The sequence below is a fragment of the Tetrao urogallus genome (assembly GCF_951394365.1).
Source record: "Tetrao urogallus genome assembly, chromosome: 9".
Classification (NCBI taxonomy): Eukaryota; Metazoa; Chordata; class Aves; order Galliformes; family Phasianidae; genus Tetrao; species Tetrao urogallus.
This window is the reverse complement of record NC_136822.1, coordinates 8013396-8027637: the sequence shown is the minus strand read 5'-3', so window position 1 is coordinate 8027637 and position 14242 is coordinate 8013396. Positions and strand designations below refer to the sequence as shown.

General features: G+C 39.1%; 1 protein-coding gene across 2 annotated transcripts in view; it reads left to right on the top strand.

The window, feature by feature from the left end:
* Positions 1–14242, top strand: part of DOCK10 (dedicator of cytokinesis 10) — a gene marked incomplete at both ends in the record, with an annotated part of 135958 nt that overhangs the window by 62294 nt on the left and 59422 nt on the right. For both annotated transcript variants that reach the window (XM_079539844.1, XM_079539845.1), the window contains 7 exons: positions 4509–4581; positions 4859–4990; positions 5259–5393; positions 9674–9857; positions 11479–11564; positions 13061–13144; positions 13920–14075. In XM_079539844.1, the coding sequence (XP_079395970.1) occupies positions 4509–4581; positions 4859–4990; positions 5259–5393; positions 9674–9857; positions 11479–11564; positions 13061–13144; positions 13920–14075 (850 nt within the window). The remainder of the gene's footprint in view (positions 1–4508; positions 4582–4858; positions 4991–5258; positions 5394–9673; positions 9858–11478; positions 11565–13060; positions 13145–13919; positions 14076–14242) is intronic.

Below are 14242 nucleotides of genomic sequence, written 5' to 3'. Positions count from 1 at the left end.
GGGAGTGGGAGGAACAATCTCCTTGATGGGAGTGGAAAGAAATTAGGAATTTGGTGTTCATTCATTTCTGCATGTATTCCTACACATACTCCCACTTCTGGGAGGTTTATATCCTGTACACTGAGGGCTGTTTTACTGTGTAGTGAATGAACTCACTGAATGCCCAAGCAAGCAGCATTACCACCTACTTTCTTGTAATTTTGAGACATAAAAATACAGTAGTGGATGAAAACAGTGGTTACATGCATGTAACACTGACCACTGGAACAAGTGCTCTAGACTTGGCTTGGATGCAGACTAGTCCGAACTAAACCTATGGAACAGCTTGTTCTAGATGCCCTCTCCAAGCAATTGGAAGACAAGAAGGTCATCAGGAATAGTCAGCATGGATTCATCAAGGAAAAATCATCTACTAACCTTGTAGCCTTATATGATGGCATCACCGGCTGGGTAGATGGGGGGAGAGCTGTGGATGTCATCTACCTTGACTTCAGCAAGGCTTTTGATGTTGTCTCCCACGACATCCTGATGCAAAGCTGAGAAAGCATGGGATAGATGAGTGGACAGTGAGGTGGGTTGAGAACTGGCTGAGTGGTGCAGAGTCTGGTTGGAGACGTGTGACTAATGGTGTTACCCAGGGGTCAGTGCTGTGTCCGGTCTTGTTCAATATCTTCATTGATGACCTCAATAAGGGGATAGTGTGCACCCTCAGCAAGTGAGCTGATGATGCAAAGCTGGGAGGAGTGGCTGACACTGAAGGCTGTGCTGCCATTCAGCAAGACCTGGACAGACTTGGAGAGCTGGGCAGTAAGAAACCAGGTGAGGTTTAATGAAAGCAAGTGTAGAGTCTTGCACCTGGGAAGGAATAACTGTAAGTATCAGTATAGGTTAGGACATGACCTGCTGGAGAGGAGCTCTGCAGAGAAGGACCTTGGGGGCAACAGGTTGTGCATGAGGCAGCCCGGGAACAGGCTGCCCAGGAAGTTTGTGGATTCTCCTTTTCTGGAAATATTCAAGACCTGCCCAGACACCCATGTGTACAGCCTGCTGTAGAAGCCTTCTTAGCAGGGCAGTTGGACTTGATGATCCCTGAACATTCCTTCCAATCCCTCCTATTCTGTGATTCTATCGTGGAAGGAATCAATAAACTGACTCTGGTGGTCCCGTTAGATGTGTTTTTCAGAGTGTTTGTGCTGTAAGCTGTTCACAGATCTGCTTTCTCTCTTGCACATTGGTGATTAGGGTAGTACAAAGAGCCAGGGAGAGCAGTTTTGCTAATTGATGTTATAAAAGTGCCTTTTCTTATGTATCCAATATAATGATTGTTTTATAAAATTAATGCATTTAGTGCTAAAGAAAAATGTTTGCTGGGCAGAAGTTTTCCATTTAACCTTAAGTACTTTCATTCTTATGAAATATGCATTTGACAGACGTGGTTGCATTATTCTGCTAAGCGGTACATTTTAGCTTTTTATGGACATCCTCTTTGAAGGATATTTTAATATGGTGATTAATGTCACTTGCCTGAGTTCATGCTCTAGGAATGTTATGATGTGTCAATGCTACTTCCCCCTCAATACTGTTGTTTTAATTCTTTTTATAGGAGATTGTTCTAATAGAGAAGGTTGGATGAGTGATAAGCATTTTAGTTTTGCATCATGAGATGTGACACCAGATTTAGCTGTGGCTAAAGGACTCCCATTCACTATGGGTGCTCTGGACCTTCTCATGGGGTTTTGCATCTGGAAACACAAAAATTGAGGACTCGGCAGCCTTCAGTAGTGCTGAAGTCAATTAACATCTTCATAGCGCAGCAGATTTTTGTCAGATACCAAAGTCCTTTCCCACCATTGATCTTTTTTGTTCAGGAAGTAGCCACAGTGTAGTGCAGATCATCTGGAGAAGGTGCAGTGTCTCCTGATTGCAGTTTCAGTAAATTATTGCTGTGACACTGGGTTAGAGCTGAACAGCATGGGGATGACACAAACAAAATTTTAGGTATTACTTTAGTTTTTCTCTGAGTGTGTTCCTCCTCTGAGGTTTTTTTTTTCAGATCTCTTTACCTCTTAAATTCCTCTCTGTGAGCTCTCACTACCTCTTTTTAACACCATTTTTTATGCTTTGCTGTGTGTGTTCTTGCTTCTTGAGCAAATGGAGGGGTGGAGGAAAACCAGGACTTGCTTAGCGTGTGCACTGTGGTGACAGCATGTCTGGAAACAGAAAAAGCCATTAGCACACTTTTTGCTTATAAAGTGAAAACCCCCAGTGTTTGATAGGTATTTCAGTTCCACTGCCTTAGAAGTTTGCAAGTTTGAAGAGGCAGTAGGTGAAAAGAAAAAGAGAATCTGCAGACATGTTTTATCTGCCTGCCCTCGGGAGTTGAGCACTGTACCTGAGTAGGATCCCACGTAAGAGAAGGAAGAAAAATCGGAGAATGAGAGGTCTGAGTGGATGAGTGTTTCTTGTGTAGTCAGTGAGGGAATACTTCTGCAGGATATTGTGTGATCTCATTGCAGACTAAGGTGTCTCTACAGCTGGGTTTTGCTGGTAGCTGTAAGGGGTAGCACATTACGGATTACTGGACCTTTACCTGAGGCCTTGTATAGACAAAGAGAAAAATATAGCAATTTTTTCATTTTTTCAAAACCTGTTTTTACTGCTGTAGTTTGCCTATCCCAAACCACTGATATTGTCTTTGCTTCCATGGTGTGCCCGCTCTGACACCAGAAGCATTGGTTGTTAGTTCTTTTCTGTCTCTCATACAGCTCTTCTGGGAGGACAGAAGGGTTTCCTTTTTTCTCAGAAGCACACCATGTGCTCAGGCTAGCAGAAGGTCTGTGGTTTAGTGGGGCAGGCTTGCCTTTTCATTGGGGTGACAAGAGCCAGGCAGAATTGCAGTGTTGCAGTGTCAGGGCACCCAACACCACGGCAATCCAGCTCCTCCTTCCCTGCGCCTTCTTCCCTTCCCTTGTAGCAGCAGTTTTTCTTTTGCTTTGTTTTGTTTTTCTCAGTAGCTCAGTGTCTTGCCCCACTACTACTTGTACAGGTCCTCAAGTGAAGGCTGTGGTGTTCCCCAGCAGTGCATGGGCTGGTGGCAGTGGGCAGTGCCACAAAGGCATGCTCTGTGAGAACTGCAGTGCATCCTTGGTTCTGAGTGATGAACAAGCCCAAGGGATTCATAGTATTCACACTTCATAGATGTCAAAGATAGCAATAGATTGCAGAGGTTCCTTTTCTCCACAATATTAATCAGTTGTTTACATTAAACACTGAAAAAGGAATGAGCTAAAACAGAGAATAAAGTGTCTTGTGGCCTTTTGTATTCAGTGTGCATTTCATTATCCTGGCTTTTCTGAGTACAATGGGATGCTGAAGGCATGATATCACTGATTTTTGAAACAGAGAAGCAAAGAGGAGATAGGTATTGCTTCTTACTCTAATCGTCCTAATCTATAACTTGTGTATGAATGAACAGAAAATGGAAAAGGAAAGGTAACTGGCTTTTTTTTTTTTTTTTTTAAATTACTGTAACACTGTGTGCTTATGTGGGCTAATGTTTGCTAACATCACAGAGGAAATTAGCTTATGAGCACATGGTTCCTGAACTACTGTTTGCTCCCGTGTATGACAACATGGCATTTCTTTGTTCACCTGATAAGTCTGAGTAGATGAAACTCTATTCTGTGAAGATTAGTCTTCCTAACAAACAATGGCTTTTACCACGATAGCTTCTGTAGTTTTTTCACATCAGTAGTAGAGACTTTCAAGATGAGATTTTAATCTTCAAGAATTCAGCGTTAGGCCACAGAAAAATCTGTTTTTCTCTCAATTTAAAAATATCTTTTACCAAGTGCATTGTTTGGCTGTTACTTAAGGCTTAATTCTGCAATGTGCAAAGTACTTTGGGATGGTACAACTACGTATGTGCTTAAAAATAAGCATGTGCTTCAGTGCTTTGGTCTTTGATTCTCAGTTTTGTTTCACAGTCTATCATGTGGAGCTCTTAAGTGGCACCACATCTAAAAGATTGCCTTTTTAAAAATTACCTGAAGCCTGTGCTCATCATATTGAATAGTAAGATACCTATCTTGAAATATTAAAGAAATATATAAGCTTTTAGCAAATGTTCTAATATTTTTATTGGTTAAAAAAAGCTACAGAAGAGTTCATTCTGGTTCATTTGTCAGCCTTTAATGGGACCTCTCTCTGCAAATTGTTCAGTTTTTGTTGTCTGTTGTGGTGAAAGAGCAGGAAATAGAATAAGTAATAGTACTTTATCTTTTATATGGAGGACCTGGTTCATACTGCTGGGGAAAAAAATGAAGGGAGCTTAAGAAAAAAAAAGCATTATTTTGTAAGCGTACTGATTTTCAAAGGAATATAGAATCAGAGAAAAAGGAAGGTATTCTGTCAATGGGTACCCAGCATAATTGCCTCCCTGCAGTAGATGATACGATATAATTATTTATTTACTTAATACTACAAAAGATTTTTTCCTCTTCTCCCAGAAATGACTGTAGACCAGAGAAACTGCCATCACATTCCTTTGAAATTGATCACGAAGATGTAGATAAGGATGAAGTATGTATTCTGATATTTATTTTTTTTTCCTCTTTTCTCCATCAATGGAGACTTATCTATTACATTAATATTTTGGAGAAGGATAATGGAGAATCATTATCTCCTATAAAATATTTGACATTTTAAGTAACTTTGAAGTTAGTGGAACAACATATAGACAGCAGGCTTATTAATAAAGTCTTATATTAAGAGGAATGTAAGGATGATTATTTGTTGTCAACTAGATATTCATGCATTTTTCTTTTGCAATGCACTATTAATTACATCTTTCATCTAGGATACAACGTCCCACTCATCTTCAAAAGGTGGCGGTGGTGGAGGAGGAGGATTAGCAGCAGGAGTTTTCAAGTCTGGATGGCTTTATAAAGGGAATTTCAACAGCACTGTAAACAATAGCATCACTGTTCGGGTAAGGGGACCGGATTATTCTTTTTTCTGTTCCAATTTATATCTCCCACAGAGGCACACTTTTTTGCTGTTGTCATTTATCTGTTTATATCTCAGATTAGTCATGGTTACATTGCTTCAACAGATCCTAAAGTAATGTTGCAATTGTCTGCAGAATAGTGCAATTGAAATGTGGGTAGAAATTGCTTTTTATTTAAATCCTGTGAATCAGGTATCAGTGAAAGCAATTTGCAGCTCAACAACTGTCTGTCTTTTTTTCTTCACTTCAGTCATTCAAAAAGCGCTACTTCCAGCTGACACAGTTGTCAGATAACTCATATATTATGAATTTTTACAAAGATGAAAAAATATCTAAGGAGCCAAAGGGATGTATTTTCTTGGATTCCTGTACAGGAGTCATACAGGTAAGTCTGATTTTATTTCATTGATTGTTTTGGTGTCAGATAAGAATTATTGGCAGCACACAGATGAACGTACATGGGTGGGTCTCATTATCAGTTGCATGGAAAGAAAATGCTGTTTGTTTTGCTCTTCAAATTGCTGCCAATGCTCAGACTGGCGGAATACAAGACATACAGCTGAAGTATGATAGGAGATGAGTATGCACTCTTTGCTGATGGCACACACGAGAGAAATATCTCAATTTATGTAAATGATTCAATAGGTTCCTTGAAGATCCTCTGTAGGGAATGGCAATTTACACTGTGTATCCCATAAAGTATTTCTTTTCCAAATAGATGCAGGACAGGATAAGACTAAATACATGGCAGGGCAGTGGTATCTGCTGCTGTCAGTCCATTGACTTGAAAGACCTGAGAGGTGGCCTGGAAGTGATGAAAGCCAGTGAGGCGATAGAACTATGGAACTGTTAAGGCTGGAACTTGCCCAGGAATCCTACTTAGAAATGCCTAACGTCTGCAACACGTTCTTGTGCTAGTCTGAGCTATGTGTGTTTGAGATGGTGGTCAGCATGAAAGAGGCATGCTCTGTGCAGTTACAGGCACAATGGTACAGCCACAAGGGAGTTGCTCTCAGCTGAGCAGTTAGTTGTGACTAAGGGAGTATTTACTTAGCTTAAAGTAATGGTCATCCTGGATCTTGTGAGTTGGTATTGCTCAGTCATTTATAAGAAGGGAAAAAATGACTGCTTGCTCTTGCCTGCTGGTGGTGTGTGCTTTCTTTTAAGACAGGTCTCAGCCAGAACCCTCATTAAGACCTGAATGTCTCTGCAGTGTGGCTTTAGCTGTAAATTAAGTACTCGCCCAGAGGGTGCCTGATCTTCAGTGTTGTTTCTGATGACACTCCTTGGTAGCAGAAATCTTTAGACTGCAAGATTTCTGGCCTTATTTGCTAACCTTTGGCAGAAAAAAAGCTTAAGAAATGCTTGAAATCATCCTTCCAATTATTGACATCTGCCTTCTAAATCTATGGAATTCCTGCTAATTGTCCAGAACAGTTTGAACTGTAAGTTCACCTCTCACCACCAGACACTGATTTTCTTGATTATTTAATTGACATTTAGAATGGGATGAATGAATTTATGAGCTGTCTTCACTCAAAAGTGAGAGCCTTAGCCAAGGCAATAATAGTGCAAGTATCATCAGCACCAAAGACTCCAACTGCTATAAAAATGTGGTGAACTTAAAATCATAGGACTGAAAAACAAAATTTTTATTAGCGTTGCTATAGGCAGGGAAACCATAGAATCTGGAGAAAGTGCCGCGTAAGTCTGAAGGCTTAGAGGAACTATGATGTGAAATTTCTGATTTTATGAGCTGTGTGCTGCTAAGCACATTTAACTCAATATGAATGACTTTGAGCTCATTTGACAGAGTTTACTGGATTGCAGTAAACATCCTGGAAAAAAACATCTCCAGATTAAATGCAAAGCACCTTCAAAACAATTCTTTTATTTTGGAAGAATGACCCTGCAGGCATTAGACAGCCTTCTGTTTCATTTATAGCTCATCTCTAGTTTCTTTTTTATTCTTGTGTAATTTCCTTCTGAAAGAAAGTTCAAACTTGGAATTAAGTGTTGAAGATTACAAGTTAACCTCAAGGTCCACGTTCCATATAGATATGGAAGGACTTACAGAGAAGGAAACTGAGAAATGGAATTTGGGGTTTTAGATTTTTTTTGCTCTATTAACTGATCAGGAAAAAAAGTAGTTGGCTTTAGATTTGAAACAGAGCCTTTGCTGTAGATCTCATCTGCTTGCCAGAAGTCTGAAGTGCAGATGGAAAAGTGGATATTGAAGTTTTCCTGCCACAGTGTTCTTAGGATTCAGCATGCAAGATGTATTGCTCTATTAGATAATGTCTAATAGTGTTACAGGACCTGAGTTAAAGATCATGGCCTTGTCTGTAAAGGGAAGGGCACAATACAGACAAGTGCATTCTTTTTAGTGATCTTTATACTTTTTCTGAAGACAGATTGAAGCAAAGTGCTTTTTCTTCATGGACTGTGCATAAATTTGTTTACGTGATCCACTTAAATTATCTACCTTTAAAAGTTTTGAGTGGGCACTGGCTGAGGATTCTTGACGTCGTTTTTTTCTACATTTAGCTCTTGTTCAGGCCCTCATGATTTATTAGCTAAAGTAGATTTCAGTAAAATTTTAGTTATTATTTTACATTAATTTGAATGTATGCAGTAACTAGAGGATTGCCTTGATTTCACTGTGATCAAGAATGTAACCAGACACCCAAGAATGAATTGCTACAAAACCCAACCATATTCTTCCCCTGCGTAGGGCAAATTAAAATTTTTATACCTGAAAGACTATTCACCTCAATAAAGTATGTGAGAGAAAATGATTTCCTAACAAGAGAATTTTCAGTAGCAGAATTTAAAAGGTACACACAGAGATAGGCATGCATGCCTGAATCAGTTTTGAAAAACCTAAATTTGACTGATTCCATTGACCAAGTAGCTCCAGAAGTTGTTCAGTCTTGCTGATTCCTGAGCTGGGTCATGACATGCAGTATGAAGATTGGAGCAAGTGATTAACAACAGATTGGGTAGGAATCTTTTAAATCATCTCTGCTGCTGCAAAAACAAAATTGTTCATGGAATTTTTTCTCCATGTCCGGTGTTCTCTATCTCCTTCACTGCTAATAAGCCCCAGATTTTGCCTCTGTTTGTCATACACAAAAGGTGATACCAGTGTGATTTGAACTGCTGGATTAGATGCTGTTCTGGGTAACTTGATATAGGGCTGCGGTTCTGTGTGTTGAGAAATAATTCTGGTATGTAAAACTATAGGATACCACTGTAATTTTGTTTAAGACTGTGAATTAAGAAAAAGAGCATAACGACCAAGTGTGAGTTGGATGAGTTGGTTTTCATCTGTCAGTCCAAGGTTAGATGTGTCAGCAATGCCCTAATAATTGCATGTGAGGGCAATTTTCTGGAATATGGGATGTAAAATGGTGACACTGATGTCCATAGTCAGTAGTTGTAAAACTTATGTTATGCAGTGGAAGTAGGGAGCATTAATTTTCTTCCAGATTTAAACAAGGGAAAGAGACAATTGATGTGATTATTTCCGTAAGGCTAACAGTTGGAAGCCTCACTCATTTGATAGATTTGAGGAATGGAACATACTGCATTAGAAGATCATTCTACTCAGTTTTATTGAGCTGTTTCATTAACTAAGCAGCTGTTAATTTTTATAACAGAAACTGATGGATCAACTATCTACTGCAGGTACAATCTGGTGATACAGACCAAAGCTAGGTCTATTGTCAGTATATTGGGTTTAGACTCCTATTCTGCACTTTAAAAGGCCAGAATGCAGTGAGTGGGCAGCAGTATTTTCACCTTGGTGTCCTGCGAGGAATTGTTGAAAATGCAATAGTCACTTGTAACACTTCAAAGCGCTCATAGTAATGTCTTCTCATGAAGGAATCTGTCCTGTTCACATCGTCTGAAGTTGTTTATTGATTTCTATTCAAAATCTAACTGGTATTACGTGGAAGCTCTTTCAAAAACAAAAAAAATGTATTCACGAATGTCCTTATCCTAATAATAGTATTTCTAGCTTCGTTACATACTTCAGAAGTAGTCATTACCTTTACGAAGTTTGTTTGCAGCTTCTGTAAAGAGCTTGAAAAAGAAGGTTGCATGAATTGTTCACATTTAGTTATTCATTTCCAACCACAGCAGTCAGAAGTGGAACAGTCTTTCACTATGTACTACTTCACTTGCCTTCTAGATTTAATTTGTTGAACTAATTCCATCCTCTTTCCACAGCACAAATTTGAATGTTGGTTAGCACTGCTTGGTATCTTCTTGAGTGTCTGATGCAGGACTTATAGGAGATTTGGACCTTATTTTCTCTATTCATCAATGACTCATGTAGCAGTGTTGTACTTTCCCCATAAGAGGTCTTTCATTATTTCACTTAGGAGATGTTCCCTACTGTAGTTTGAAGCGTTACTGGCCATAGTCTTAGATCTTCTATGGCTGAACGGATGTTAGATATACAGACACAACATAAATGGATGTAAATTCATTTTCTGTGATATTAAGAAAAAAAAATTCTTTAAAGTCAGTTAATTTTGTTTGAAATTTACCTATAAGGAATGGCTATGTAGAAGTCCATCTTATGGATGCCTTTTTAGGTATCTTTTTATAGTTGGTTCTGGTGTTTATTTTTTTCCTTTCCTTTCGTTCCAACAGAATAACAGGCTTAGGAAACATGCCTTTGAGCTGAAAATGAATGACCTCACATACTTTGTGCTGGCAGCTGAAAATGAACAGGATATGGATGACTGGATTTTCACTCTCAACAAAATCCTGCAAATAAATCCAGAGGGGACCATTCAGGAAAGGAAAAGTGCAGACCTCACTGATCTGAAACTTGGTAAGAGTGAATAATCTTGTATTGTTTTTTAAATCAAATGCGCAAAAAAAAAAAAAGCCTTCAGCTACCAATGTCGAATCACTTTAACTGCCTGAGCCTGTAATGGATTCTGTATCTATTGATTTCTGATGGAGCAGCTCCAGCCTTTTGGCAGGCCTGAACAATGTCAGCTAACTACCCACTGATCATTTTCAAAAGGCTGTGAGAGGGAAGTAAAGCTGCTCCCCTTAAAGTCAGCAGGAACAACATGGCTCTGCTTTGCTTATGCAGCTTTTTTTCAAGAGTAGTTCACCCTGTCAGTGATCTTGCTGGTACATTGTGTTTTACTGTCTTGGGTCTCAGGAAAGCTTTAAAGAATCTGCTCTTGGGGAAAGATTCTTTTTCCAGCATTTTGTTTTTCTTTAAACATCTGGAGCTAATGATTTAAAAAAAAAAAAAAAAACCAAAAAAAAAACCACCAGCTGTTGGTGTATTGCTCTTTCTCTGGAAGCTTACTGACTTTTCATTTCTTGCTTTTGTGACTTTGCATATTAATGTGCTTTGACCGTGTAGGAAAGAATTAGATGCTTGGTTATACTGTACTCTTTATGAGACAATAATTCATCATTTTCACATAATAAATCCACGTTCAGTTTGATGAATCCTAGCTAAAACGGTATAACTGAAAACACTTGAAACCTTAGTAAAAATTATCACCACCACTTACAGTATGAACTAAATCAAAGCTTTGAACCCCATGCATCTGAATCTCAAGGAAGTTCAGAGTTAACTGAAAGCTTTAACCTAGTGTTTATAATAAATTCTGATCTGGGGGTGGTCAGAAAGCTCTTCATATAGCCAAAGATGTTTTTATGATTGGGAGGCACGAGGGATTTGCACTTCAGAATCGGAGAAGTGCTTTTGAAAATTCCACCCATTAGGGTATTAAGTAACAGGAAGAGAAATGCATGTGAAGCATCAAAGACATAAGGTTAACAGAAAACAGTTTTTAGGGGTAAAAATGCCGATAGCATCATAGCACATTCCTCTTGCTCGTTAGCTTGTCAAAAGGCATGATTCTTTCTTGGCAGAAGGGCCCTGAATGTCTGTAGTGACTTATTTCACGTTGGTCTGAAAGCAAGAGCCAAACAAAAGATTTGCTGTATAGTGCTGTTTTCTGGAAATGTAGATTTGCAGCTTTTGGAGTCCAGACTTTCTTCTCAAAGAGCAGATAGGGTCCTGTCTGCCTCACTGACTGCACTGAAAACTCATTTTACTGGGAGTCCAAAATCTTTGGGTTGGCATAAATTCTCAGGGTTGTCTTGGGAGGGACAGAGAGAGCAAAGGAAGATGTCTTTGTTGTAGACACGAATATTTGTCATGGATGGACGTGCCAGACACTTCAGCAAGTAGAGTCCAGCATCTTTGGAAGCTTAAATACAGTCTCTGTTATAGTAAACACTGCTGGGAGATGAGGTTGGGGTGAACAGAGGTCACATCGGTATCTCCTCTGTTTTAGAGATGGATTCTAAGAGAGAACAAAAAGGAATCGGATGGGGATTGATTTTTAAAACCCACTGGTAAGACAAGCATAACAAAAACATTGACCTATTTATTTATTTACTTGTTTCCCCTTTTCAAGACCCTGCAGAAGCTTCAGTGAATTATGATTGCTCTCAAGAAGAGGCTGATTCTTCAGAGAACACCTTGCATCCAGACTTTGCAAAAGTAATGGCTGTTATGTTTGTCCTTACAAGCTGAGTGGAAAGTGCTGCCTAGGTCAAAATGCCTGCCAACAGATGATCATTACTGTTGTAAAAGGTTTTAAAATAGAATACACCCCATTTTGTGTGTTAGAGCCATGATAAATGATGGAAATAAAATTATTTCTGAGTTGATGGCTTTATATAAATGAAAAGAATTCCACTGGGTGTAAAGAAAGTACATGCTTGCTTAAGTGCTTTGATTTATACCTGTGAAGTCAATAAGGATCTAACCCCTGCAGCTGCTTATAAAGTATTTACTTTTTTAACCTGCATTTCACAGACTTTGGCCCTTAGAGAGACAAGGTTTCCTATATGACTTGCAGCACTTAAAGGAAACAAGCTGCAAACTGTTCATCACCTTCACTAATTTCATTGAAAGATGTCTGTGGAGATATTTTGTCTTCTAGATCTCTCAGACTACACCATGCAAATGAGATAATTGTTGAAGGTGCTAAAATGAGGAGAAGCTGGGTTGGATGTATATCATCACTGGTTTTCCTAGGTGAATGTATGATGTTTGTCACCTTCTGTCATGGAGCATCTATAGATGCTATCTACTTGTACGTCCATACAGCAAAATGCTGCCTGAGAATGTTATTCCTACAGATTTGAATGAAAATGAGAACAGAATTTGGTTTACATTTTACTTTAGGTCATATTCACATTTATGAAATTCTCACACAATTATAACAGCTACGACTAGAACAAAAGATAAATCACTGTGTTCATGTGGGAGGGCAACAATAGTTTCTAATCATTTTCTCAGTAGGCAGGTGCTTTCTTTACTACAGATAGTTCAGTTAAAGCAAGTGCTTTCTTTACTGGTGGCCTGCAATGCTAAAATAAATGCTCTGCAAGTTGTTTTTTGCTTGTATTGCCCTTTATATAGTTAGTTCTTCTTTTTACCCCTTGCTTTGTATGCCTGGCTGCAGTAACCAGGGCCTGCCCCTCATCTCCTGATCCTGTATCTGCCTGTAACAAGGACGGAAAGATGGGTGGGGAGAGGACTCCCAAGTCTGACATTTGTGCGTGTTCTGCAGTCTGTGGGATTCTGCCTGCTTGAAAGGCAGGACAACACTTTCCCACTCTCCTCTCTGCATTCCCTGCAACAAAAATGGTTTTGTGGGAATCTGTTTTTCCCTGGGGTTGTGAATCCCCAAAGTGTTTTCAGCGTGGTGAACCACTATTCTGACATCTGAACAATGGACTCTTTAGTAACATATATGAACTTGAGTTACTTAATTGGTCGTCTTTTGGGTTCCTTTGAAGTATATTGCAGGCTGAAAATTCTTCTTCACGAAGGCATAACCTTCAAAGAATGTTTGAAAGCACCTTGGAATACCTGCTGCAGAAGTGAGGGCTGTTATAAGTGACACATTGGTCATTCATTTAAAGGTTTAACAACTCTATGGGTTTCTGTTCTTGTGCAGAAAATTAATTTATTGTCTGTCACTACAGTACACCACAGAAACAGAAGAAACAGTCAAAGCTTCTCGAAATACAGAGCGACTAAATCTTTTCTCCTTGGATCCTGATATAGCAGTAAGTAAAGTTACCTTTTCAAGTTCCTGTAAGTTTTTAAATACAGATGCTGAAGTAACAGGGTTAGCTAAGCTACCTGTGTGGCTGGGAGTTCAGTGAGCTACTGAGAGTTCTGCCCTGTGCTAATCTCACTTGTGTGCACGGGACTGTTAGGCTGAAAATAAAATTAGAATGGAAATGGTGTTTCTTTTCAGCTTCAAAATGAGTAGGGGGAAAAATGCTGTCCCTGCTCTGCAGAGGTTTGTGTATAGACTGCCCTTACCTGATCGCAAAATGTTTGTAGTTGGGTGGGACCTCTGGAGGTTATCTTGTCTGGTGTAGCTGAACTTTGAGTCAGTAAAGCAGACTGAAAATACTACAGAAGCAGAACCTTTCATTGGACTAGGAATGTCACAGTAACAGATTTTTATTGTTATTCAGTGCACTGAATTTGACTACAAAATGTGAATGGGTTTAAAAAGCAGGAGGTACAATTGGAGGCATACGAGTTTATGTATGTGAAAGAAGTTTAGCTGGAAATGGGAAGAAAGGTAGATTGCTTTTCTTCTTATCCTCAGCTTGTTTATTTAGTGTTAGACTTCATGATTAAAATAACATTTCTGTTTGTGCTAAATGAATGCTTGTTGGCTGACTTAAGAAGGAATATGGAGATATCAGCAGTGATTTTGTGAGGTTTTTCAGGTAATTCAGTGATAGTAAACACCTCTAGAAAGCTTTCTGAGTTTTGGATTATTGTGCTTTTTCCATATATAACTAATCACCTAACGTATTTCAGTCAGTGAATCCTCTGAAAAAGGAGTTTCCAGGGACAAACTCAGTGATCAAGCCATTTGAAGAAAAACCTGCTAAGCGGATCCTGATAACTTGTAAATCCCTCAGTTTGAATCTGCAGGCCTGCGTTACTGAAAATGAAAATGATCCTTCAACTAATGTAAGCTTTCATTGTTTCCCTGTGTGCTTTTTCATTTTCTCCCCCATCAAAAAAGACTTCCTCTGCACTTTCTACGCTTGGTAAGCTCCCCCTCAGCCTATCCCTTTGAAACGAGTAATGAGGCTGGGGAACCTTCCAGCACTTTGAGGCTGATTTAGATTGCAAAC